This window comes from Idiotropiscis lumnitzeri, chromosome 13, assembly GCF_059441095.1.
Source record: "Idiotropiscis lumnitzeri isolate Australia: NSW breed Sydney's pygmy pipehorse chromosome 13, RoL_Ilum_1.0, whole genome shotgun sequence".
In the NCBI taxonomy this organism is placed as follows: domain Eukaryota; kingdom Metazoa; phylum Chordata; class Actinopteri; order Syngnathiformes; family Syngnathidae; genus Idiotropiscis; species Idiotropiscis lumnitzeri.
In genome coordinates, this window is record NC_142403.1 from 5393438 (window position 1) to 5420022 (window position 26585).

At 39.7% G+C, this 26585-nt stretch overlaps 1 protein-coding gene across 2 annotated transcripts; it reads right to left on the reverse strand.

Moving 5' to 3' along the window:
• Nucleotides 1–968: 968 nt before the first annotated feature.
• On the reverse strand, nucleotides 969–26585 carry pla2g4ab (phospholipase A2, group IVAb (cytosolic, calcium-dependent)). Of its 2 annotated transcripts, XM_088312273.1 has the most exons (20): nucleotides 26219–26585; nucleotides 25776–25872; nucleotides 24372–24470; nucleotides 23372–23453; nucleotides 22842–22990; nucleotides 22476–22589; nucleotides 22311–22348; nucleotides 21533–21677; nucleotides 19620–19756; nucleotides 17638–17860; nucleotides 17421–17535; nucleotides 15874–16011; nucleotides 15670–15759; nucleotides 12665–12730; nucleotides 11859–11989; nucleotides 11666–11777; nucleotides 10147–10331; nucleotides 9609–9798; nucleotides 8310–8467; nucleotides 969–3070 (listed from the first exon to the last, which is right to left on the reverse strand). In XM_088312273.1, exons 3-20 carry the CDS (start codon nucleotides 24387–24389, stop codon nucleotides 2912–2914), a joined length of 2250 nt encoding a protein of 749 aa, XP_088168399.1. In that variant the 5' UTR covers nucleotides 24390–24470; nucleotides 25776–25872; nucleotides 26219–26585; the 3' UTR covers nucleotides 969–2911. The 2 variants fall into 2 exon arrangements, with proteins under 2 accessions (XP_088168399.1, XP_088168398.1); XM_088312272.1 differs by lacking the exon at nucleotides 25776–25872 and having other exon boundaries at nucleotides 26219–26584.

The following is a 26585-nucleotide window of genomic DNA, read 5'->3' on the forward strand; positions in this document are numbered from 1 at the left end:
AAGTACTCGGCTGTAAAGTATCTTAAGCACTTAATTAGTTTTCCCACATGATGAGAATACTAGCTTATTAAATTGAGTAATGTAATGACTTGAAGTAATGGGTGGGACATCCTCTGCGTTTTTTTCTTTCTTTTTTTTCTTTTCTTTTTTTTTTTAGATTTTTGGTGACTACTTTACCTAGGGTTTGTTGTATTGTATACCCTCTGGAATTTGGGAACAATTTACCATAGGCATTATTATTAATAATAACATAAATATATGTCAATAATATTTCATGCCACTTTCTGTATTTTTGTTCCTGTATTTCAAATTAAGGAACTTAAATGTAAGAGACCTTAATGACTTAAATTTATGCAAGCCATGTATCCTCAAGAGGGTCATGGTCATGCTGGAGCCTATCCCAGCTGACTTCGGGCAGTAGGCAGGGTACACCCTGAACTGGTTGCCAACCAATTGCAGGGCACACACAGACAAAAAAGCATTCACAATTATAACTCATCGGGACAATTTTAAGTGTTCAATTAACCTACCATGCGTGCTTTTTGAATGTGGGAAGAAACCTGAGTACTCTGAGAATACCCACGCACGCAGGCACCGGGAAAAAACAAGATTGCATGCCGACGACCCTCATAAGGATAAGCGGTTCAGATGAAGGGTGGGTGGTAACAGAAAATAATTGAGAAGCGCTGGATTAATGCAAAGGACATAAAGTTTGCAACACACTTTTGAAATAACAAATTGGTTCAAATCACCATGCATTATATGTTATTATTAATGATGCTATTCATTTTCATCATTTATTTAAGGTTTGAAAAAAGACAATGTTAAAATGTGTATGTAAATTTGTTATATTTTATTTAATAATACAAATACTGAGTAATCAATAACACATGAATGCATATACAATATTTTAGGCAACCAATTTTATCTGAATTAATATCAAGTTTTACTGGAGTCTTGATAATCCGGTTTATTGGGTCCCAAAATTTCCAAAACGTGTAAGCTATTTTAATGATCATTATGTTGGGTTTCTTTTTATTTTCTAATGCACTGATGTCTGTGTGTCAACATTATGAAAGTACATGATTCAGCGTATTCAACAAAAATGTCCCATTTGGGTCTTGAGCAAAAAAAATAACCCTGCACAAGAATACACATTTCTGTTCAATATGATCAGTATAATGTTCATCATTTGTACATAAATGTAAAATATTCAGAATTTGTTGTTTGACCATTGAAAGTATGTAGTTCACAACTGAAGACCTACTTTTTTGCTTCATCAGGCTTATGTTGATACGGACTCTCAATAAAGACATTTCAAAGGCAAAGACTAATTTTTTTCCCCCATTGTATTTATTTTGTTAGATTGCGTTAAACATAATTGTCTCTCACCAACTATATAATAGTCCACGGAATTTCATACATCTCGCACTTCAGCATAGAATTTTTTTTTTATTTGAAAATGTAAAACGTCATAATAATTAACAAATTCTAATCACTTGACCTATAGTCATCTCATGTACAATAGGTAAAAAGCTGATTTATTTAAACAGCTTTGACTAAGAATCCTGAAAGACCGAATCTAAAAAAACAAAAAACTAAAAAAAAAGCACAATCACCTGTAGAAACCTCTGGATTATCCAAATCACATCAAACAGTGTAACACATTCATCTCCATGCACTCACTCATCCAAATGATTTAAGAATGTAATGTTACTAGAGCAAATGTAAAAAGTGGAACAATTTCAGAACATCACATTTAGTGAACTCTTAACAAACAAAACAGTTTTTTTTTTCCGGATGTCTTCCAAAGCTGATTGCTGTAACGTGAGTACAACAGTGAGCAGAAGCATTTGAGTGTCAAATTCCGCTGTGGTGTGTGCGCAGCCTTTGAGCGCTTGCAGGTGAAGGTGCAACGTGTCAAATTCCAGATTCCCGGGAAGTGTAAGGTGAGTAAAATTCCCGTTGAATGAGAGCTACCGCTTTATGATGCCACCTCACCTTCCCTTCAACTGACCTGAGTTCCACTTTAAGGAGTGCAAAAGGAGGTCAGGTTGAGGAAATGGTCCCCGGAAGACAAACCTAGTCTTTATCTGAAACAGTAGCCTGAAACAACACAGTGAGGACCATAAACACACCTTTATAGTCCTAATGTTAGAGAAAAGCGGTGGTGCCGTTTCTATGGTATCAGGTGTTGTTTTTGTACAATGGACGCTTTAATAAGAGACACTCTCCACGCCCTTCCTGTAGGTGAGTAAACAACATTGAAATGTTTGAGGGGTAGCTCTCGGTGTGTTTAGAAATTACCATCAAACAAATCGTTACAAGCATGCTTGCATGATTTCAGTCAGGATTACATGTTTAGACGAGTCATTCCACTGTAGAAAAAAAAAAGTTTTATATGGTTATGGCAAGATGAAGGTGGAGTTCAGCCAACAAGAAGGTACAGTACACGCAAGGTTCTTACAATGCATTCAAGACTCTAATTTGATATCATATCACGTAGGCGAGATGCAAACGTACTTTAGTCAAGTAGGCATGTTACCAGTTAAAAGATGCAGGACAGTGAGTTTAAAAAAAATAAGCACTGATATGTGATGTAGTTGTTTCTTTAAAAAGCACAGAAAGAAGGATTATATTATAAAGGTTGACATCCAGTCTCAGACACGGGGAAACCAAACATCAGTGGTTTCTGATCCATGACAGTTCTCCCAAAATGTGCAAATGTAGCCGAAATGTCAGTGTGTTTCTGACCAATAAATGTCACAGTTCTTTTACTAGCGTAAATCCCTTTTTAGGTCCAGTCAACATCATGACACAACATACAAAGTCATCAGAATTTTCCAAAAAGAAAATAGTTTACTCGAAATGAGATCAAATCGCCAATGCAAAGTCTGCCTCTTGGAGCAGGCTACTGGTCATCGTTTCCACGGTGATTCCAGGGTTTGGCATTTAGATTCCTTTTGAGAAGTCGCTTCTTGGGGATCTCACTGAGGGAGAAGGGCAACGTGAGGTTTGAAGGATTCTCCTTCCGAGAAACGATGCGATCTTTGATGGCCTCTTTAATCACCTACAGGAAGGAAGAGGAGGCATTAACTCCAACAATCGTAACTTGAAGGGTCTGTTCTTGAAATGTATGAAGGCTTTGTGTGACTTTTGTCACAATTAGTCTTTAAAACATCACCGTGGAGTGAATGTACTTGCATTGTCACCATGGTGGATCCTATTTTCTGGATTTTCGGATGTATATTATTGTGCAGCTGAATGAAAGCACGACGAGAGTGTTGTTTCGCTACCTTGGACCAATTCTCATTTCAAGAATCTACCATACAAAAATCATGTGAATTTACTTGTCTTTAGCTGGCCATGTTGCTGCCATTTCCAAGAGTCATCGTTTTTTTTTTACATTCAAGTTGCTGGCATTGCTGCCAATGCGAGTGACATCATGCACGCTGTGGCGGCAAGATTAAAATTTCAGCATCCCGGCAGTCTCATGCAAACAGATGTAGCTGTAGCTAAATTGCTAACCAAAATGCCTATGTGGCAGACATGTTGGGAGGGACAACGGTCCGACCAAACAGAATGTATTGGCATTGAAATGAAGTCAAAATTTGCTGATTTCTACACCGGTATTAATTAGGTTTGTATTTTCATCAGTGCTAAAATATGTGCTATTAATACATTTAGCAAAAAAAAAAAAATGTTACAAACATAGACCCTCGGCAGCTGAAAAACCTTTACAATCCTCAAGAAACTTTGTTCCTTATCTTCAATAGTGACACTGGTGTGTCTAACAGAATCTATTAAGTTCCGGCAAAGGACAGGAAGGACCATCCCTCACTAGAATTCCTCCATCCCGTGACACTCTGCAACTGCAAAAGGGCCTTTGTCTTTTGTTCAAGAAGAGAACAAACGCAAACACAATTTAATATTCATGTGTATGCAATTTTGATCATCCCAATATTATATATTGAAAAGGGGTTTCATGTTGTGTTTTAATGTCTGATCATGTTCTTCAATGTGCATAATTGGGAGATTTGTCATTTTCTTCTGAAACCTTTGTGGTTGATTGACTGATTTAAGTTTCAAAGTTTTATTATACGCAAAGTACAATTTTAAACTAGATTACCAAAGATATGGCCGTTGTTAACTCTACATTCCCTTTTTATTTATTTCTGCCAAATTCTACTGGGTAGGTGTGTCCATGAGGGCAACTCCTTATCTCATGAGCCTAAAGGACTGGCCTGACTCAAACAACGCAGAGTACAAATCTGAAGCTACTTCCTGTCGCTCGCTCTCTCTCGTGCCCTCTTTTTGCTCTCTCTTTTGTGCGCTCTCTCTTTGTGGCCTCTTTTGTGCCCTGTGGTCTCTGTTTCTCTGCTGACCACGTGCGTGCATTGCCAGGGACCTTGCTTCTGTCACGTGCGTTTTTTTTTTCAAGAATCTTTCCACTATGAGAAGAGTCAAGTGCTCATGGGTCTCGGCTCGGCGTCGTGGATGAAGAGACATCTGCTGCACCTAAAGGCATGCTTCCCGAGCCCAACGAAACCCTTGGCCACAGCAAGCGCTCAGAATGCTGTCCGGTGCTCCAACGCAGGAGGGCCTGAGACGTAAAGCAGCCTAGTGCTCCATGCCCGCACGGCTGAGCGTGTGATGCCAGACTACTTTTTCATTTTTCGCACTTTTTCATTTTTCCATTTTTTTCTTTTTACCTCCAACTGTTCCTGACACGGGCGGCACGGTGGCCCGACTGGTTAGCACGATGGCCTCACAGTGAGAGACAGCATCGGACGTGGGTTCAATCCCGGGTCCGGCCCCACTGTGTGGAGTTTGCATGTTCTCCCCGTGCCTGCGTGCGTTTACTCCGGTTTCCTCCCACATTCCAAAAACATGCATGGCAGGTTGATTGGACACTCAAAATTGCACCTAGGTTTGAGTGTGAGCGCGGGTGGGGTTTTTTTGTCTATGTTTGCCCAGCAATTGGCTGGCAACCAGTTCAGGGTGTCCCCCGCCTACTGCCCGAAGATAGCTGGAATAGGCTCCAGCACCCCCCGGCGACCCTAGTGAGGAGAAGCGGTACAGAAAATGGATGGATGGATGTTCCTGACACGTCCTGTCTTCATTACTTGGTCAGCTCGACTGCAAGGCTTGAATCAGGATGACCTCTTCACAGCTCATCCATCCCAAGGACAATCAGTGAGTGCAAATGATCAGGGTACAAAACAAAATTGGTGCTTGGAATTTATTTAAAAGGGGGTTAAGTTAGTTATGGAGCCACATGTCCAAATTTTGAGACAGTTATCACCAGCGTGCGCCAAGATCATCTATTTTTTATTGCTCTGACTGAAATTCTTTTATTTCACTATTACATTCTCGATCCATCCCACCCTTTTCACCATAGTTAGTTTTCTAATGACGTATTACTCCCAACTCCCATGTTGATTTAAAGAATAAATGTTCACCTCATAAAACTACATGTACCGTGTGTGTGTGTGCTTGAATAAAAGTTAGGAACCTCTAAGATTCTAAAACAAACTCAAATTCTCTAAATGTAGCAGCCTGCCAACTAATAACTGATTTTTCACAGGTTTTTCGTCTGTCTTAGCCTTTTAAATTGAATGAAAAAAAACCCACGTGATGCCCCTAGTGGCGACTAAGTGTACTGCAGGCAGTACACTTCAGCCTCTAATTAAATTAAACCTGACAATAATCGCTACGCCCTTTAAATTGGTTTTTTTCCGTTCGCTTGTCGTAATCGAACAGTGTTGTGCGCAACCCTATGCAGCACTGTGTCTTGCCACCCACACACTGTCATGATCTGTCTTTTGTTGATTTGATTTTAGATTTGAGTTTAGTCATGTTTTTCTTGGATTTTTGTTTGTCTGTCTCATTTAGGTTATTGCAGTGATCTTCAATCCTGTTCCTTGAGGGCCGCTGTCAAGCCAGTTTTCCATCTCTCCCTGCTGCAACACACCTGTTTCAAATAATCGGATAATCAGCAAGGCCTGAAGAAGCTGGATAAGGATCCTGATCATTTGAAACTGGTGTGTTGCACAGCAGGTGGCAGAGATGGAAAACAGGCAGGACGGCGGCCATCAAGGAACAGGATTGAAGACCCTTGCGTTATTGTGTCCATCAGTGCTCGTCATCCTGGTCCCTTGAGTCCTCAGCTCCCTCAGACGCATGTGTCCTGTCCAGGTGTTTCTCGTTGTCTCATGAACTATTTGTATTAAAGTTTTCTGGTTTCTTTCTCACTTTGTTGGTTCATTGTTTATGTCAGTGGTCCCTTTAGTGAAGTCTTTTTCCAAGTGTTTGTTTAAGACAGATCTGGGCTGTTGACCGTTTTTTGCCGGTCAGTCCCCTGCCCTCCAGCCGAAATCTCGACACCCATCTGGCCTTAATCCGAAAAATTGGGCTAGACTAAAATCCACCTCCGGCCTTTGTTAATCAACCCTTTTTTTAAATGTGTCATCCCCGCCCAAAAATGTGTGTCCATCTGGGCCGGAGGGTCGAACCGTTCCACTCATGGACTGCCCAGCTCTGGTTTTAGGATACTTTGACCCTTGTTATGTTTTAACTTTTTTTAATCTAGTGTATTTCTATTATCCAAGTACTCTTTTTTTTGTTGTTTTTTTTTAACACATCCTGTCTCCCCTCTTCCCTGCAATTGGGTCTTCACCCATGCCAAACGTAACACTCAGATGTAATCCTAGTTTAGCGTTGCCCGAAGCACTCAGCTCAAAAGGGGTTTGTTGTAACTACCCATGCTCCTATCGATGCATTTAATAAGCACTTACAGATAAATCATGCTCCTGTCTCTCATCTACTAACAAATTCCCACCACTTCTTTAACTGTAACATGAGAGTTCTTTATATCATGGGAAGGGAGCTCCTCTTCGCTCCGTCCTCTGGGGAATCTGACCACAGCTGAGTAACAGGCTGTTGACTGAACAGGAGGTAGCCGACATAAGGACTGTGTCAGTTTGGTGTAAGATAAAAAGGAAGCACTGCAGCCGTTTGTTTATAAATATGCTGACTAGTTAGCGCGTCCACCTCACAGTTAAGAAGATGCGGGTTCGATTCCTGTTCTAGCCTTCCTATGTGGAGTTTGCATGTTCTCCCCGTGCCTGCGTGGGTTTCCTCCGAGTACTCCGGTTTCCTCCCACATTCCAAAGACATGCATGGCAGGTTGATTGAACTCTCTAAATTGCCCCTAGGTGTGAGTGTGAGCGCGGATGGTTGTTCGTCTATGTGTGCCCTGTGATTGGCGGGCAACCAGTTTAGGGTGTCCCGTGCCTACTGCCCAAAGATAGCTGGGATAGGCTCCAGCGCCCCCGCAACCCTAGTGAGGAGAAGCGGTACAGATCTTGGATGGATGGATGGATGTATATCTATTACAATTTGAAAATAATAGTTGTATTTATATATGTTCACTCAGCATTTTGTCACAGCTGTGGTTGTTTTGTACGGTAGAAATAAAATTTACGTTGATCTGAGCCACTGCAGCAGCCTTTACTATACGAAGAATTAAAAGGTAGAGAAATGGAAATATTTGCAGTGTCTTCACACAAGCTACAACATCATTTGGACAAATAGTTCACAGGCATCTTTATCTTTTTCGCACATCCATCTAGTAGCAACAGCCAAGTAGCCATCAGTATTCACTTTGACAGCGTTTCATTTCCAAAAGCAAGTTTTATCACTATTTGGGATAAACCTATTAAACTGTGCACTTTTAACAGAGGCTTAAACCTCAAATACGCCTAACACCTGTAGGGGGAGCATGTGAATAGAAAACAAAGAATCCCAAATGTCGTTTTGAATCAGGAAGTGAGGACGGATTTGGAAGTGATCAGTTGGCCATTGCGTCACATTTGACTCCTCACTCAGCTCGGAAGTGACTCAGTAACAGTCAGTGAAAGACAGCCAACACTTTCACAGGGACTCAAGTACACTTGATAAAACTTGTCGTAATTGTAGAAAGTTTCAGTGTTGCACCATAATATGATGAGTATGATGATAATTGTACGATGACAATGCAGATATGCAAAGAATTCCCAATGACCACACTGAATGAGGTCAACTCAACAATAAGATCATAGCACTTGATGCCACCTGCTCAGGGAGTACATGCACAACCATTATGTAATAATAACAACAACAACAACAATAATAATAATAATAATAATAATAATAATAATAATAATAATAATAATAATAATAATAATAATAATAATAATAATAATAATAATAATAAATAATAATAATAATAATAATTAGATTTAGGAGCCAGCACATATCAAACTGACCTCCAAGTTGTTGAGAGTGTTAAACTCCATGAGGTCGTGAAGTCGAGTGTAAGCCTCATTGGAGTACTGGAAGTTGAACGTTGAGAATGGCGACTCGGGGTCGTCAAAGATGTCAAAGTCTGCAAACTCCTTCTCCTTCTCAGTCTCTCTTGGAACTCCTACCATTATATAATCAAAATGGGTTCATCAGATGCAATTTATTTTTTTATACATTAACCTATTCACCATTGCACACATATTAACCGCCCCACATAAGGTATTGTCCTCACGTGTAACCGTCTCTTTTATCTTAATAAAAGGCAGGATGACCTTGGTGCACTGAAAGCGATCTGTCTCCACTATTGAAAAAGAGATGCTGTGGCTTTTTGCTTTATCTCCTGTCTCGGATTGGTGTATGCCTACTTGAGAATATCTTTAATTGTACTGGATAACTCCAACACTGGTCTACTCGGCATTCAAGTGTAAAATGCAGTGACTGGGAATAGATCCGAAAAGCATTACAAAAGTCCGCAATGTAAACCTCTACATTAACGATGGCCCAAGTGTATTCCTACTGCCGCCATTATAGAATTGATGCCTAACATGCATCCATGCGTAAAATAAATTTACGCATGACGCATCGCCTACTTTTTGAATTTGAATTCTCAGACGAAAAGCAATATAAAGGAAAGAAATTGCAGTTTGGAAAATTGAAGCAACCAATAGGAAACTGATTCAGCATTCAGTCTGGAGAGCGTCCTTCACTACAAACTGGAAGTCCTTTTATGGAATATGCCGTTGGTTAAAAAAAAAAAAACTTACGTAACTTCCATAAACAGGCTGCGGAAGTATGTGGGCACATGGCTGACTGAACATAAAGAGGCACTGGAGAGGGGATGAGATGGAGATGAGGTGTTAGGATGTCTATGTGAGGATGTATAATGATAAATGGCCTGTTTATACATAACTCTCCCACTGCACTGACAGATTCCCTCCCGGCACCTGGCTCCTCGAGGAACCATCGTTTTCACAAACAGCCGCTGTTTCTGTCTGTGTGCACAGGCAATTCCAGACAGCAAAATGTATGTGGGCTTAAAGACACATTATTTCCAACGATAACCACAGCGACCTTGAACACACACATTCAAAGAGTGAGCAATAGGCCACTACTGGCGAGAAATAATTATCTGTCCTCTAAAATTATCGCGTAACTTCAAGGAAGCCGTGCCTCATGTGCCATTACGGTAAAATGGTATAAAGTGGTGCCGTTCGAATGTTTTTTCTCGCACATAACTTGTGGAAAGCAATGTACGCTCTTACCAGGCGCTTTGAACATCCTGAAGTTGATATTGACCAGGACAAAGTGGATGACAGTTGGACAGTGCTTTTCCCCTTTTTTCGGTTTGAACACGTAGCATTCCTTGAGGCCTTCTCGGTCAAAGACTTTTGGATCGATTTTCGGGAATGGAAGCTTGTTCATTCGAGCCCACTTTTCAGCCAACAGGAGCTCCTGGTGTGAACATTCAAAAATGACGAAGTAGTATTTTGTACCAACAAGGGGTGCAACGGTACGATATCCCGCCTACCCCCAAATAAACAGTTCCCTTTGTACCTTAAGTTCACAATTCAGTTAACAATAACAGATTGAAAAAAAACAAAAATTCTGCAACTGCTTGCCAAAGGGATACCGCTAGCTAGCAGCTGAGCTGTACAGTATTTGTTTACGGGTTACAAAAGCGTATTCTTGGGGCACAAAATGCTTATCCTATCTGTCCATGTTCCTTGTAGGAACTCATGCGAGTGCATGTACCGTTACACCCCTAGTATGAATGTGTTTTGACATATGGTGGGGTCAGACCTTAAACGGGGGGCTGGAGTCACTCGGTCGTGCAGAAAAATCAAAGGAGATGATGAGGTCGACGCCGCGTTGGGGCCGCAGGAGGAGAGGGTAAGGAAGGTTGTAGGTCAAGCCGCTGTCCACCACATGGATCTTCTTACTTTTCACATCCAGAGGCTCATAGATACGGTCAAACTCATCTGGGTCTAAGAAGGTACAGTTAAGGCAAACAAAACTAGAATAAATGCCTAGTATAGGAGTGTCAGATGTGTTGACATGGAAACACAAAATAAACAACATGACAAGGACGTCATTAAAGCTCCATTGTATGGTTCTTTTAAGTTGTTGAAAAGTGAATCCACACTGATCTATCTTCTGTCCCTTTGTGCTTGAATCAAAGACTTTAAATAAGAGATGCTTTAACATTTTCCATTCTAAAAATGGAGGATGCGAAATCCTGTAAAAAAGCTATGCTAAGCCATCGCATACATTGCATATATACGCTAAATTCTACATATATGCTCATGTTATATGTGAATAACCAAATAGTTATTTATCATCATGTGGTACACATTTAAAATTTCTCAACATTACATCTTTTATCTTGTAACCTTTTCTTTTTTATATCGGCTATATCCTCCTTCATAATCAATGTCTTCACAGAAAAAAGGAAATACAAGTGGGAAATAGTCTTGGGGTGCATTTTAAAGTCATTGTTCTTTGGAATATTGCGGATCACAGTATTAGATATTGTTTACTTTAGCTAAAGAATATTTGATTTTATCGAATATCAAATCTTACTGAAAAGACAGTTGAAATGGCACTAGTGAGAACCCACAGAATGAGTTCATAACCCAATGTGGATTTGGACCATGCATCCATCCATTTTTATATACCACTTGTCCTTATTTGTGTCGCAGATAGGCTCGAGCAGGGATCATCGATGTGGTTGCCGCCAAGGGCCACATCTCAGGGCCTGTTCTAAAAATAGCTCACCATTGATGGGCCATTTTAATTTCAAAGGAATGTTAGCCTCATTTCAAATATTTGAAATTGAATCATTTGAAAATGTTAACACTTGCAGAGATTTATAGAAAAGTGCTGCATAATGATATTTATGGTTCCAAATTATTGGGAAAAACCTTCAAGTAATTATTAATAATAGATTAATAACATAAGCAGCTCAGAAAATGAACTGATTGATGGATGGCTTGAGTAAAACATTGTTAAAGTCAATTTGATCATATTTACTATTTCAGAAACGTGTATCAAACTGGTAGCCACATTATTATCTCAGGTGATTTTCAGTGAGAGATGGGGTACTATATAGCCTGCATGGCAAACCTGACAAAGAAAGTCCTGAAGGGAGATTTGAATGTGTGTGAGAAGACATGCAAACCACTATTGACTTGTGGTGCCTAAATACTATACTACGGCACAGTGAAAAAAAATAATAATGAACATGTGTCCTTGTAATTTTGCCCATTTAGATTGTATTTAATGATAATAATAAATAATGTACATTTCTTGTTTTTGTTACCTGTCACAGCATCCACTTCTTCCTCCGGTGTAGGTGCAGAGCAGATGAACCCACTGACAGGAGAGAAAGGGATGCTGGTGTTCAGGTTAAGACCCAACATGAAGTTATGCACCTGGTCAAAGGAGGGGAGCAACGAGAAGGTGAAATTTCTGTTGTCATGTGGGCCCAATTATGATTACATTTGGATTTTGACCTTGCCAGCGCGACCCTCTCTGGTGTTGAACAAGGCTGAGTCACTGAAGAGCGACGTGAACATCCTTTGAACCCAGCTGGCCTGAGCAGTACGATGATATTCCTCCTCTGCCTCCTGGTTCTCTGTGCCACCTGAACACCATGTTATGTTTTGAAAGGTCAATTTTGCTAGCACATTCAGAGGAGACATACTTGGAACAGCACTGACAGGTATTTTTCCTCAATAAATGTGGTTTCCCCACACTGGCTTCAAATGTACAAACAAAACAAATCCAAAGAAAATATATGAGACACAACTGTGCAGAAATGGGGAATAATTTCTGTACTCATGTCTGATAAACGTAATCTGGGAGTTTGTTTGGGTTGTCACTAGTTTCAAATAATTATCTAATCCATTATCTAAAAAGAGGGGTAGATGTGCTAACATTGGCTTTTTCAAAACGTTTCAACATGTGTTGTGCAAGTAATTGAAGCTGATGGAATGTGCCAAATCTTTTTTTTTTTTTCACAAGACAAAATCATAATTCATGTAGCGATACTTTTGGAGCATAGGATAAGTGTTTTTCTTTCTCATTTCCCATCCCCTATACCACTATTCATCATTCGCTCAACATTTATTCAATGTCACTGCAAACACATAATTACAGAGGGAACAATGTTGATCCTCTGGACTTTGGCCTTTGCGTCCAATACATGCAAATGGAACGTTTTCCACAGATATGAAAATCATGGTCAGGATTTCCACATTGCGAGTAATATGTCTTAATAAGTTAACAGACTCTGTTCAACGGCATGAACTCAGCTCACCTTTGCGAGGTTCATCTTCATTGTCCATGCTGTCCTCTCCAACGATGTGCTGTGGTTTAATCTGCTCTGTAAAATAAGATAGGAACCATTTGGAAGAGAACTGGAGCACTGGAGAGCACTACAGGTGCAAAATGAAGTTTGAATGAATGGAATCGGAAGTGATGGACAACGCAGTAATTCGACATCAACCGGGATACAGGGTGCGTTACTCAGCTTCATATTTGTTTGCGTCAAGCATCACGCTTGCACACGCTTTAGTAAATCAGGTCCTTATTGTTCATCACATCAACACTGTGCCTAAAGGAATTGGCATTTCTCATAATTCTCTATCACACCCAAAATAGATCAAGGCAGAAAGGTAATACAAGTGACAAATGAAAGCATATTTTAACAGGGTGGAGGAGTTTCCACAAGTTTGGCACAATCAATGCTTTGTGTCTGTACATGCAAAGGTCATCCTAAACAAATTCATTCGACCTAAACAAACATCAGAAAATTCCCTGGAAGACGAAACCTCCTAACTGTTGTGGGAACAACACTCACTCAACTCTCACTACACACACAAACACACACAAGGCCAGCAAAAAGTGTGGGGACATGTTTCATGAAACAACAATACACACCATAAATATGTTTTCAACTTAATTAAGCAATGCAGTTACAATTTTAGAATAATTCATTGAGATGAAATTCGTGAATCAAATTGACTATTGAAAAATATGATCTTTTTGTATACTTAAATACATTGTGCCATTGGGAATATACATTTTGCATATTGCTGGCGTCCGGCAGAATCCTTGTACCTCATCAGTTTCCAGCAGACTCCAAAAATGTCCTGTTAGTTCAACCATTGACATTGCATCATCAAAGAGAGAAAGAGAGAAAGGTTTGCGGCCTGATACCTTCCATTCAAAATTATTTACAGCATTTTCAACACTTTAGACTGGTCAATAATTTGTAAAAATGAAACCCACACATTTGGACTGACCAGTATTATATGGATCTGTGAAAAAATGTTACCAAATTGACCAAATTGTGGGATAGGCAGTTATAATTCATCACAATTTCATTTCATTCTGGATCATCGGGATCTCAGAAAGCATAAACCAGTTAAATGCAAAATGCAGGTTCAAATTGATGGATTTCTCTTGAAGGGTAAAAAAATCGAAACTTTTATAGCCGTAAGTGAAAATGTAATTGCACACCCCACTCTCAATGATTTGCTATGTGCTGAGTTAGAATTGATGAATCAAGAAATCACTTGAATACTGTAGTACTTGTCGGATAAACTTGAAGTGGGTGACACAGTCTCAAAAAGAAGCATAACACGCCATGATCTAAAGAAATTCCAGAAGAAATTAAAACCGAAGTGACTGAAATCTATCATTCTGGAAAAGTTTAGGAAGCCATTTTCAATGCTTTGAAACTTTAGCAAAGCATGGTCAGAGCATATATCCACAAATGTGGAAAACTGTGAACAGTGAACCTTCCCAGAAGTGTTCAGCCATTCCAAATTACTCCATGAGTGCAATGACAATCCAGGAGGTCACAAAAGCACAAAGAACAACAATCAAAGAACCACAAGACTCATTGGCCTCAGTTGATGTCAGTGGCCATGACTCAGACACTAGGCAAAAAATGGGAGACTTCCAAGGAAAAAAAAACACTGGTGAAAAAAAAGATCACAAAGGCCTGTCTCATATTTGCCGAGAAACGTCTTAATGATACCCTCGACCATTGGGCGAAACACTCTATGGGCTAGTGAGACAAAAGTTGAACATTTTGAAAGGTTTGCGGCCTGATACCTTCCATTAAAAATTATTTACAGCATTTAATACAAATACATCGAAACAGAATTCCAACATTCAAACGTGCTTGTGGCAGTGTTATGTCAGGGGCTGCCGACCAACAGTCTGTGTCCTCTAGCTCAAGCGCACATACCAGAAAATCCAGCTCTGAATGCCTAAAAAAACACATTCACGGTCATGGGGAGCTGGAGGCTATCCCAACCAACTTTGAGTGAAGTGCAGCCTACCACCTGGATTAGTCACCAATCACAGACCAAATAGAGACAGTCAACCATTCAGTTCCATTTACAACATCACAGAGTGAGGACTGAACGCACGTGGCATGCAGTCAGACTAATTTCCCATGGAGCAGAATGGAATCTTTCAACACTGTTGTGTGTACTGTCCCTTTAAGACAGCTCAATGTGTATGACATAGCAATGTGGAAAGTGCGCATGTGTCAAGTGGGTTTGTCAAGCTGCTTACCCGAAAGTGGGTGCCCGGAAGTGCATGTGCGTGATTGGAATAATAAGTTAGCCTGCTAATGAACAAGTCAGCAAATCACACCTCGGCTGTGTATCATCTGCACAGTTCAATGAATTAACTTTGCAAATTAGTGAATGTGAGGCTTTGTAAAGCTCTTTGGGCACCCACCCTATGATGTACTGATATATACATAAGTGCAACTGGATTTTTCATCTGTTGGACCATGACATGTTTTTTTTTTGTTTCTTTGAGGGGGTAAACTTGTAAGATGCAGATCGATTTGAAAAAACTGTATGTACTTAGTTTCATTGGGCACGTTCGTGGAGAAGAAGTGGGGGGGCAACAATTTTTATGAATAAGGCCAGAACAATTTTTATGAATAAGGCCGGAGGGTCGAGGCCGGAAGGGGAACACTGAACAATAGTATGTAAACATTCTAAATTTAATTGTAAATTTGGAACAGATGTTAAATGTGGGATTAAATTGCAAGTTAACTATGGAAATCATGCGATTAATTACCATAATAAATGTTCATTCACAGACAGCCCTAGAAACCCAACATATGTTGGTAAGAACTAGAAACCCGACATTTGAACATCTAAGCGATCTGGATTCTGACATCAAAATAAAGACACAGAAGATCACTCCAAAAATGTAACTTTGAGAAGGATGACAAGAAACCTGTGCGGACCATGCCCAACAGAGTCAACCAACACGAGGGGAAGTGCTTACCTAACTCCTCCTCCATGGTGGAGCCTCCAGCTGTATCTTTGACCCCAAGTACTCTGTTGAAAAGAATGGAGAAGGCACTGCCCCACACACCTGCCACCACACATATAAGTACATTTGTTTCATTTAATGTTTAATTCAAATTGCTGTTTTAAAAAGCAGAGCAATTAAACAAAAGCATATTCATCTCAGTCACACTTTTCTCACCCATTAGAAAGTGAAGAGGGTTTTCTTCGGATTTCTTGACGACTGTTCCCATGAAGAACTTGCTTCCAAACAAGTCAGGTGTCATGAAGGTGCCATACTTTGCCATTCCAATTTCATAAGGGCTGAACTCCACCCAGTCTGCAAGTGAAATCTCATTGTAAGACCGGATCATATGTGTCAGTATGTGACCCCCATCGAATTGTTACAAATTGGCATCCCACCACTCACTTTAATTCATCCAAGCATTTTCTAGCATTAATCCTGTTCAGGTCAAACGTGAGCTGGATGATTTTCGATGAAAGGCACATGCAGAAAGAAAATCTATTATGCATGTTTGAGGAATGTGGGAGGAAGGTGAAGAAGTACCGGTATCAGAAACGGTTTCGCACTCCTGCTTCCTCCCACATTCCAAAACCATGCCCTTGTAACCGAAGACTTTCAGTTGTCTCCAGTTGTGAATGAGAATGAATTTTTCTTCTACTGTATATGTGCCTTGTGACCAACAGGCGACCAGTCCAGGGTGTATCTTGCTGCAAGGTCTTGATCACCCAAGAAACTTAAAAGGATAAGTGTTTGAAATTAGATGGATGTTGTTAATTTGCCCCATAATAGTGGGTAATTGGTAGCAGTTTTCAAGGGCTTCATGTTTGATGGCAGGCTCTTGACAACAAGGAGGGTGATGATACGGGCCGCGGGCCCAACAAGATGTGTTATCCAATACAAGTTACATGAAAGTCAACTGAGGCATACAAAACTGCTTGTCATCATGACATTTTGTATTTGTTCAGGCTTGTATATGACATACAGTAGAGGGAACAGCAACAAGCACTCCAGGCATGTGACTAAAAATAGACAGACAAATGCACGCAAACATTCACTGACACAATTATCAGACTAATTATTGCGATATTGAAAATTGCTAATACTTAAGGCATCCTTTGACACCAGGGTATTTTGCCAAGAAAAGATTTTATGTCAGAGGAAGAGTCGAGACAAAATAGAAAATGCGTGCTAGTCACGCTTTAAGCAAAAAAAAATGTTTGAAGGTCATGATTTAAGGTACATAATCGGATATAAAAGCAGACAAACTGGAGGTTACACTGACAAGACAAATCAGTTAATCACTTCAATCTGCTAGGTCCAAATAATAATGGTAGTCACTGGTAGTGTACTTCCTTTTATGTTAGCAGCTAGTTTAATACTGTATATGGGAGAAATGGGAAAAATGACACTTGTAATGTGCCTATTCTGTGAATAAAAGCAAAACCAAGGCCAGTACCAAGTGTAAATTTGAAGAGACTCAAGATGGAGTCAATGAGGGCACATCCCAGCCTTAAAGGTGTAAATAGTACAGTTTACAAAGTAGATTGCAACTGCAAAATACAGTATCTGCAGAAGAAGACGTCCAGATCATGTTGACTGGATTGGACTTAAAAAGACATGGATTCGAAAAAAAAAAAAGGTTTACTCTCTTCTGATGAATCACATGTATCTATTATTGATAAAAGGTAGTTCAGGAACGTATGTATAGAAAACACAATATTTACCTGCAAACATGAGCTCTGAAACATCTGGCTTGACATGCAGACAGGTGAAGAGAGGAAGAGGACATTGTGCCTGGTTTATTTTATCCTGAATGTCACTTAGCTTGATATCCATCCTCTAAGGGGAATAAAAACATTGACTGAAGTAGTGGAAGTCCATTATTTACTACAGGAAAAAAAAAATACAAATGAACTCAAACATCTTTCATGCAACTCTTACCGCTGGTATGAGCGTTTCCCCAATGAGCATACCGAAGATATCGGTGAAGGTAACTGGCTGTCCAGAGGCCTTCTTGGTCCACAAGGCTTGGATGTAGTTGGTTATATGTTGGGGCAGCAAAAGTCTCAATGGATTACTGCTGACTCTGTTCATTAGTTCCTTGTTTATCTCTTTTGGGCCCTTGTTTGGAAACTCAGGGTGCGAGTAGAGTGTGGACATGTACCTAGAAACCCAAACAGGGGGCATTGAGAAACGAGGCATTTATTTAAATGGAACATAAAAGACCACATCTAAGCATAAACTTTAAGTACTTTAAGAGGCTCATTCTGAGAAGGCATCTGACACGCACTGACGAAAAATCCCGATGAAGGATGTCTGCAGGAAAGGAAAATCCTTCCAAAGGAGAGTAGTAATTTTGGGCTGGTTATCTGATGGTTTTATAGCAGATTTGGGAAAATCCACATTTAGGTCAAAAACTGACGTCAAAGGCAAAAGATGAGCTCATTTCCCCATATTAGTAAGTGTGACTGTACCTAACAAGTCTGCTATTTTCATGCAATATTATTTTCTTGTTCTACAGAAGCATTCTGTGCGCTCTAATTTTTCTCGATTTGAACAACTGGATTATTATTATTATTATTATTATTATTATTATTATATGTGGGCAGAAGGGTGGATGACTAGTTAGCGCGTCCTCCTCACAGTTAAGTGGTGCGGGTTTGATTCCGGCTCCCGCCTTCCTGTGTGGAGTTTGCATGTTCTGCCCCTGTCAGCGTGGGTTTTCTTTGGGTACTCCGGTTTCCTCCCACATTCCAAAACATGCATAATAGGTTGAGTGGACACGCTGAATTGCCCCTGGGTCTGAGTGTGAGCGCGGATGCTTCTTTGTCTTTGTGTGACCTGCAATTGGCTGCCAACCAGTTCAAATAACAGGTAAGTTTATGCAGATTCATTCATCCATTATCTGTACCACTTCTCCTCTCAAGGGTCGTGCCTATCCCAAGCCTATCCCAACTGTCTTTGGGCAGTAAGCGGGGTACACCCCGAACTGGTTGCCAGCCAATCACAGGGCACGCATTGACCAATAACCATCCGCGCTCACACTCATACCTAGGGGCAATTTAGAGTGTCCAATCAACCTGCCAAGCATGTTTTTGGAATGGGGGAGGAAACCGGAGTACCCGGAGAAAACCCACGCAGGTACGGGGAAAACACGCAAACTCCATCCAGGAAGGCCGGAGCCGGAATTAAACCCACGACCTCTGCACTGTGAGGGCACCGTGCCGCCCTGTGCAGATTCATTTCCATCTATATAAACGGGTATCAACTCATCGTTGCATGTTTGTATCACTCATGGCTTTGAAAAAAGAGTTTGGGAAATTGATAAGTGTTTGTTTTTGTGAAGTTAAAAGACAGTGGTGGTGTTGCGTGAATGCAGATGTCAACACAGTGAGCACCAGGCGCCGCAGCGCCATGTTCACACCATAGTAATTACAGTGGAGAAAATTTGAAATATAAAAACAAATATTAATTTACTGATTGAAGATCATTTTGGGGTGCTTTTGAGATAGATATGAGCATGCAAGGAAACCTTGGCATGAGGGAAGCTTGGAATGAGGACGGATGGCATACTGCGCCATCTTGAACAAAGCCATTTATGGAAATTCAAAGAAGATGGCTTTTTATCCTGAACAAATTGTCATTTTGTAGGTGGGGGTGTTTTACCCAACAGCGCCGATATATAAAATATGAGTAAATACTGCCACTTTATAGTATTGAACATACCTACAACACTAGCTATACAACAAATTTGCTGTTCAGTTCTATCGCTGACTGATACATGGGGCATTTCAATCTTGGCGACAAAAACAGGATGTTCCAGGGGCAATAACTAAATAACAGATTGCTTCAAAATGGAATGATATTATTGGAAATTAATGAAGTGAGGTTGTTGAACACTGGGCCATCTTGGGACTACCTACCAGGTGGATCCGGAGAGACCGGCAATATAGGTGGCACAATCTAGGACTCCAGACTCAAACAGGGCCTTCATCACACCCGAGTACCCAACCATGGCCCGAAAGCCGCCTCCTGAACCTGAGATAGCAATAACCGGTACCTGTCTCACACACAAGAGGAGCGTAATCACTTTGTCAGTCATTAGTCATATTAGCTTCACACTCTCATTTATCAGTCTTACAATTTCCCCTCCCGCGGTCATAACCGAAACATAACACTGGTCAAAAGCAAAATTTGTTGAATTTAAAAGTCCCTGAATATATTTTTGAAGCAGATTTAAAAAAACTTTTTTCCAGCACACAAATTTTTTCTGATATTTTTATTTATAAACCTTCAGCAATACATATTATACTAGGCATTGTAATTTATAGCTAATACGTTTCAGACTAAAACAAATTCTGTTGCTGAAGCTAGTCTGTAATTAGTAAATATGACTAAATACATTACGTTATTACATATCGTATTAGTATTAGTATCATGAAAACCTGATGTGCTAGAGAAAAAACAAGAGCAGTTTCAGGATCGGCGCAAAAAGAAATCATCTCAAATAGTTTACTTGCATGTCTGATTATAAAATGTTGTAAAAATGTGTTGACCACCAGTGATAAATGAAGTTCTTTCAGATGTGTTCCACTATTCCCTCACGGTGTATTGTTGCTTCCTGTGTTAGTGTGTGTTTAAGTCTTTCACAGATGTTTGAAAATTCTGTCATTATTCTGGGAAACCGACTGAAAAAAAGATGTCACATTGTGACATGTAAAAACTGAAGACAGCGAATGGTTATCTCATTCCTCAAGAACTTCCTGTACATGATGAACATGACAAGGCCTGGTTGCAGATTACGAAGCGTCTCAAGGGCATCACGAAAAATCCACACTAGCAAAGAAGAAGAAACTTCGGACAAGGAACAGGAGCACAATGTTCAACCCTTCCGGCATGGGTCATATTTTGAAATGAGAATTATCAATTAATAAATTCTCCAAAATGGCTATCCATGGATCGCTAAATTTTATCTTGCAAATTTTGATGGAACAAGCAAATAAAGTATCAAGCATAGGCATGCAGTCGCCTCTGCGACTTCACACTAATTTACTGTCCATTTTTTAAAAATACATATGATGTGCTTTTTCTGTTGCTATGTCATAGCACACAACACGATGCACTACAGCTGCACTGAGTTTACTCCAGTAGGTATTGAGATATATATTATCCGGAGTGGATGTTTAGATTGTTTATTAACAGTCCTAAACATTATCTACACAAGTATTTTAACATTTCTGCGAGGGGCGGACGTATGAGGACACATTGCAATTTGGCAAAAATCTAATCAGAAATAACTCACTCACAACTAAGGTGGAATTTGCTTTTGCACCTTTGAATCAAAATATGTTATTATCCCATCAAATTGTATTACCGTCTCATGATTTAGGTTGTGTTATAATGACAGAATTTTTTCGCGTTATCTACATTCACATAGTAGCAACACAATAACGGATATTCACAACTATCTACTGCCTCATTTTTGCCACTCTTTGGAGAAATTATTGCTCCAATCAAAGTGTTGGCTCAGACTGGCCGTGAGAAGCAATTTAGAGCATCGCTTCAAAGCAGGCACTTTTACTTCGGTACCAAATGCTGAATCTTTCCAGCATACCAAGTAAGAAGTAGCCAGAAGATTCTGGGGGAGTCTACAGTACGTCTGGTTGACTTGATTGTGCATCCCCAACTTCTGTCAACTCTCTCTTTGTGCATGTCGTCACATCACAAACAGGTGTTAGAGTGTTATGTGGAAACATCATGCATGTTGATGTTCCCTTCAAGAGGCTTGTATATGTTTTTTGTCATTTATCTTAACACATTCCACGCACATGCCCACCTCTTCCGGTGAGCTGGGAAGGAATTTGGGCTTCTCCATGTCTAGTAGCTTCTTGATGCCCAGCATCACTCTTTCTCTGCGAGTCTGTCGGAACTGCTTCTCATTGTCACACAGAGCCAAGCTGAACCGTAAATCCAACTTGGTGCTGGAGGCACAGAGACATTAATTTGACTCAAACTAAAGAGGACGTTGTGGTAGGAAACATAATTGTCTGAAACTCATTATTCATTCAACTTTCCACAGTTACTAAACTTGTAAACTGACCATGCCCTCAAATTAACTCTGATCGAAAAGAAATCCCAACGATTATCCTGTTGTAATTGATTAATTCTGACATAGATAAAATACCTGCACATTGTCAACATCATGACAGAGTTCTGATATACAGTAATCCCTCGCTATATCCTCACCTATCGCTGCTTTGCGGATATTTTTACAGTGCTTTTTTTTTGGGTAAATCCTGATTGGCTCAGGGGCGTTACTGTTGTCTAGAGGTGATAAAAGTTAGTTATTTGTAAGAAAACGTTAATATTTCTATTTCTTTAACACATTTTGGGCCTGAAAAGCGGTTAGATTTTTGTTTCATTCTGCAGTACAGTATTGTATCGTAAGATAACAGTAAAAAAGTAAAGCTGACTACTTTGCGGATTTCACCTAGCACGGGTTATTTTTGGAACGTATCCCCCGCGATATACGAGGGATTACTGTCCACAATTCCGCAGATAACTAAGATGAAGACCACAATAAATACAACTAATGTTGATGATAAATAACATACCATATCTCCAGCAACATCTCTAAGTAGACCTTGGTTGCCTATTGAAACATTGACAAGGGACATTCAAGACATGCTATCCAATTTTTCAACAACTGCAAGTTTTGTTGAAAAAAGAATGTAATTAGCTTGCAGAGAATTACAAAGCTCAACGTGTCAGTGGCTCACTTTGCCAATGAGTAAGGTCTCCTTCTGTTTGTGGCCCACTTTGAGGTTGGATATGTCAAAGGAAGTGGTCCCAAGGGTCTCATCCATCACGTAATTGGCATCCATTAATGTTACCTGAGTAAAATCAACAGCACACAGTTCTATTAAGTTATACTGCTACGTGTTAAGGCTCCTATAGTTCAAACACTGAGGGCAATTACTAACCAGCATTGTCTAGTGAAACACGTGTATATTTACAAGGAACGTATGACTGACGCTAATGCTGCACGAATTTTGTTGATCTTCATCCTATTCACTCACACCTACAAAGTTTTTTTTTTTAACTGTATAAACAATAATCAATGTTTCAGATGCGACAATTCAAACCTCCAGGACGTTCTCCAGGTTGGGGTCTAAAATGAAATGAAAGGTCTCGTCCCATTTTGGATTGATGTTGTTGTCTATGTGTTTCGTCTTCTTCCTGCTCTCTGGGGCTGTCGGGATAAACAGTTCCACATACGGATCGGGTGTGTCCACTGCGCACACATAAAAAAAGAATCACCTTTTAACTCAGATGTTTTTTGTAATTTTTTTCTTTGGTTTGCTGTTCCTTGGTTCAACTACCCCTACATACATAAGATATACTGTACAGCACCCCCAAAGTTTATGCCACAGCTGGCCTAAATTAACAGAAGTTGTGATTTGTTCATAATTTGTTATATTTATGTCATATAAAGACATCAGGAAGTGTAAAATATTTAACCAAAGACTTCATTACAGCACATCATGATGCTCATCAGTCTCTTCTTGTTTTTTATGAAGGTTGGTCCAAAACATGCTAGATGCTGTATATAGTGTATCTGAATGTGATGCAGAATGTAAGTAATTTCCTGTAAACAGAAAGATGACAGACTCACACAAGTCCCCGAGTGCTCCCTTAGTGACATTCTCGGCATGAACAACTGTCACAGTGAACTTGTGGGAAAATTGTTGTTCCACCTGAAAGACAGCACAGAATGTCACCATCTTGGCAAGACGAAACTCTTATGGATCTGATAAGAGGGGGAAGGGAATTATTTAAGACAAAAAAAGAAGGCTCGGGAGGGTTCAGTAAAAAAAAAAAAAAAAATCACACATAATAGCAACGACAATTTGTGTGATGCACTGCCTTTCTGCGTTTACACTTCCAGAAGTGGCAAAAAAAGATGTAAAAACAAAGAAGAAAAAGATGGATGGATGAAAAGTAACTTAGGGGTGAATTCACTTTTCACATTGATTTAAAAAAAATGTTTTATTCCTCATAAAAACATATTTCCAAATTATGCCTCAACAACTGATGTTAAGAGAATAAGACTATGAGAGCAGAGAAACGTAGCATAGCGTTATTAGACAGTACAGGAACATCCATAGCTGTAAAGACTTCTGCATTGGCTCCATACTTCTGTCCAAACAATAAGTGAAGGTGTCGTTAATGTTCAAATGTTATTTAAATTACTCTCGGTACAAATTGGTGAGCATCATCCTAAAATGGTTTGACCTCAGCGTTTCCACTGTATTCACAAAATAGTCATTTAAAGAATTCTAAAATACAGTTTACGTTATTTCAAATAAAAGTGCTTTGATTCAGTAAAATTATATAACTTGGTTGAACATTTTATTATTTTATGTATAATCTTTAATTCTATTTTGTTTAGTAACTTGAAGCAATAACTTATTTGGGAAACTGTCCAAGTCAAAGAATGAAAAAAGGTTGCAAGAATTTTTTTATGACGTGTTTTTAACAAGATCTTTTAATAGTGTGACAGGGGTAAAACTATCGGGGAAAAAAATTATAGTCCGTCTATGTCGCATAGTTTCCCAGGAGTTGCTATAGGTGATCTGATTGAATTGACTGCGACACCATGAAACAATACTCACAATTATATTAGATGCCATGGTTTTGTGTCAGTGGTGTAAGCCTTTAACGAGATGGGAATTCAGGAGAACATCTCAATCCTCAGTTTACAGCGTTAGAGCCTGTAAATTCAAACACATCAGTTCAATGTTTTAATACAAACTACGTCAGTTTGACCAAGACATTAATTTGACATTTTGACCCACTTTACAAAAGCTGAAAACACATCTGATGTTACTTGAAACTTTCAAGTGTGTGTGTGTATGTGTGAGTGCGTGTGCATGTGTGTGTGCGACTGTGTAATTAAAGTAGCAGAGATCGTCCAGTGTTTTCCCATCTGAGTGCCATCAGTGATGAGCCGGGGAGCACGTAGGAAAACTCTGTGGCCATCCAACCCGTCACGTAGTTTGCCTCACTGGTCCAAATTCTACAAGTGCCAGCTCATCCTGGCCTTGTTCTGCAGCATACAATGGTCGCATGCAGGCCTGTGTGCGTGCGTGTGTTTAGTTATTTGCGCGTGTATTTGTGTGCGTGTGTGTGTGGATATTACTCAAACATTAGATTCATAGTCATCTGACCACTACATCACATTTATACTTGGATAACATCAAGTATTGGCAGCAGTACTTAAAGTCTTGAAGATTCAATTAAGAACAAATGATTACAGATTTTTCTCATTCAGTTGGTAAAACTAAGATTCTGGGACATCACAGGTCAAATGTCGCATGCAGACATGTACAGACAGCGCGGCAAGTTATATGCTCACGCAAATAATGATTAAGAAATTTCACTGGTGCTCAAATAATGACAAGATAAACTTATTTAGAACACATTGTACTCATCTGTATACTGACAAAGTTTAAAAAGTCGAGCATCCATAAGCTTAACGTTGCCTATAATGACTGCTGTTTCATGCTGTGTATGAGGAATCTGACAGACAGTTAGATGTGTCGATAAAACGGTTGTCAGTCATGTTTTGAGTCTGCTGATAGATTAGTTGATTGATTGATTGATTCATTGATTGATTGATAATCAAATACTTGAGCCATCTGCAACCATGCATCATTTAACAGATAATATTAATTGAAGTAGTAATTTACTCCTATATATCCAAACATCATTGTCCACGCCGTCCTTTCTCTCTGTAACCCAACAGCCGATGGTTATGGCCGCTCCACACCGAACATTGATTCAGTCAAAATTGTGCTCTCTTTAGTGTAGTAGTCAACAAAATGTATTGTGCATTTATTTGTAAAATATAAATAAATAAATAAATAAATAAATAAATGTGCAGTGATATACTATACATGAGCCATTATTTTATTAATTGCAGTACATTATTTATTTATTTTTTTCTCAATGCTAACGAAATTGAAATAAAGTGAAATGCATTGAATGATGAAAACATTCAGACATCAACTACTCACTGGGCAGTGGACATTTCCTAACAGCCTGTGGTGTATGTGATGTTTTGCTCAGGCTTGCTGCAGGCCACTCTAACAGGTTCTGCCTGATTCTTATCCCCTGGACAGGTCATAAATTGCAACACTATTTACATAGTAATAAAACGTGGCAGCAGAGGATATGATATCACATTTCCAGAGCGTCTTAGACGACTGAACACATCCAAGAACAACGACGTGCATAAAGCTTCGCATCTTAAGTCATCTGCGCTTTTAAAACAAATCACCGCGATAACAATTGTTGAGTTTTTTGGCTGCTTTTTAAGTTACCATCGCGTCTTTGGTTTCCTTCTTAACCAAAATTGCGTAAACGGTCGTTACAGCCACAAAAGGCTCTTTTGCCGCGATGCGTCTCGGTAATGATAACAAATTAAACGGGCTTTTGACAGAAAACAAAGTAGACATACCTTTAAGAAGAAGTAATGTTTCAACTCACAAATCCTGAAAACAGAAGCGTCATACGAGAATATCATTCCACCACAGTGGTGGATGGAGGCGGCGCCTCGCTTCACTTTGTTGCCAGTTGCCGGAGAAGAAGCGTTTAGTCGAATGGGACACGTAAGCTCCGAAAAAACAAAGACAGAAAACAAAAAGTACAGGCTAACTTCCTCAACATGAGACAGAAAATTTGAGTTTCGTTCGGTGGAGGAAGCTCATACTCCCGCTGTAATTGCGCACAGTGCGTCGTAGCTGTTGCATCCACTTGGGGGCGCGACTAACTTTGCTGCCAAAAAGGAACCAATTCAGAACTTCAAGCACGAATCTGGTGAACGC

What these genes read in the sequence shown, in the direction of transcription:
- pla2g4ab (XM_088312273.1), bottom strand. An exon ending in CCCTCTTCACTTTCTAATGG is followed by an intron (nt 15,760 to 15,873) that starts GTGAGAAAAGTG and finishes GTGTGGTGGCAG; the next exon opens with GTGTGTGGGGCAGTGCCTTC. An exon ending in CACCATGGAGGAGGAGTTAG is followed by an intron (nt 12,731 to 15,669) that starts GTAAGCACTTCC and finishes CTTATTTTACAG; the next exon opens with AGCAGATTAAACCACAGCAC.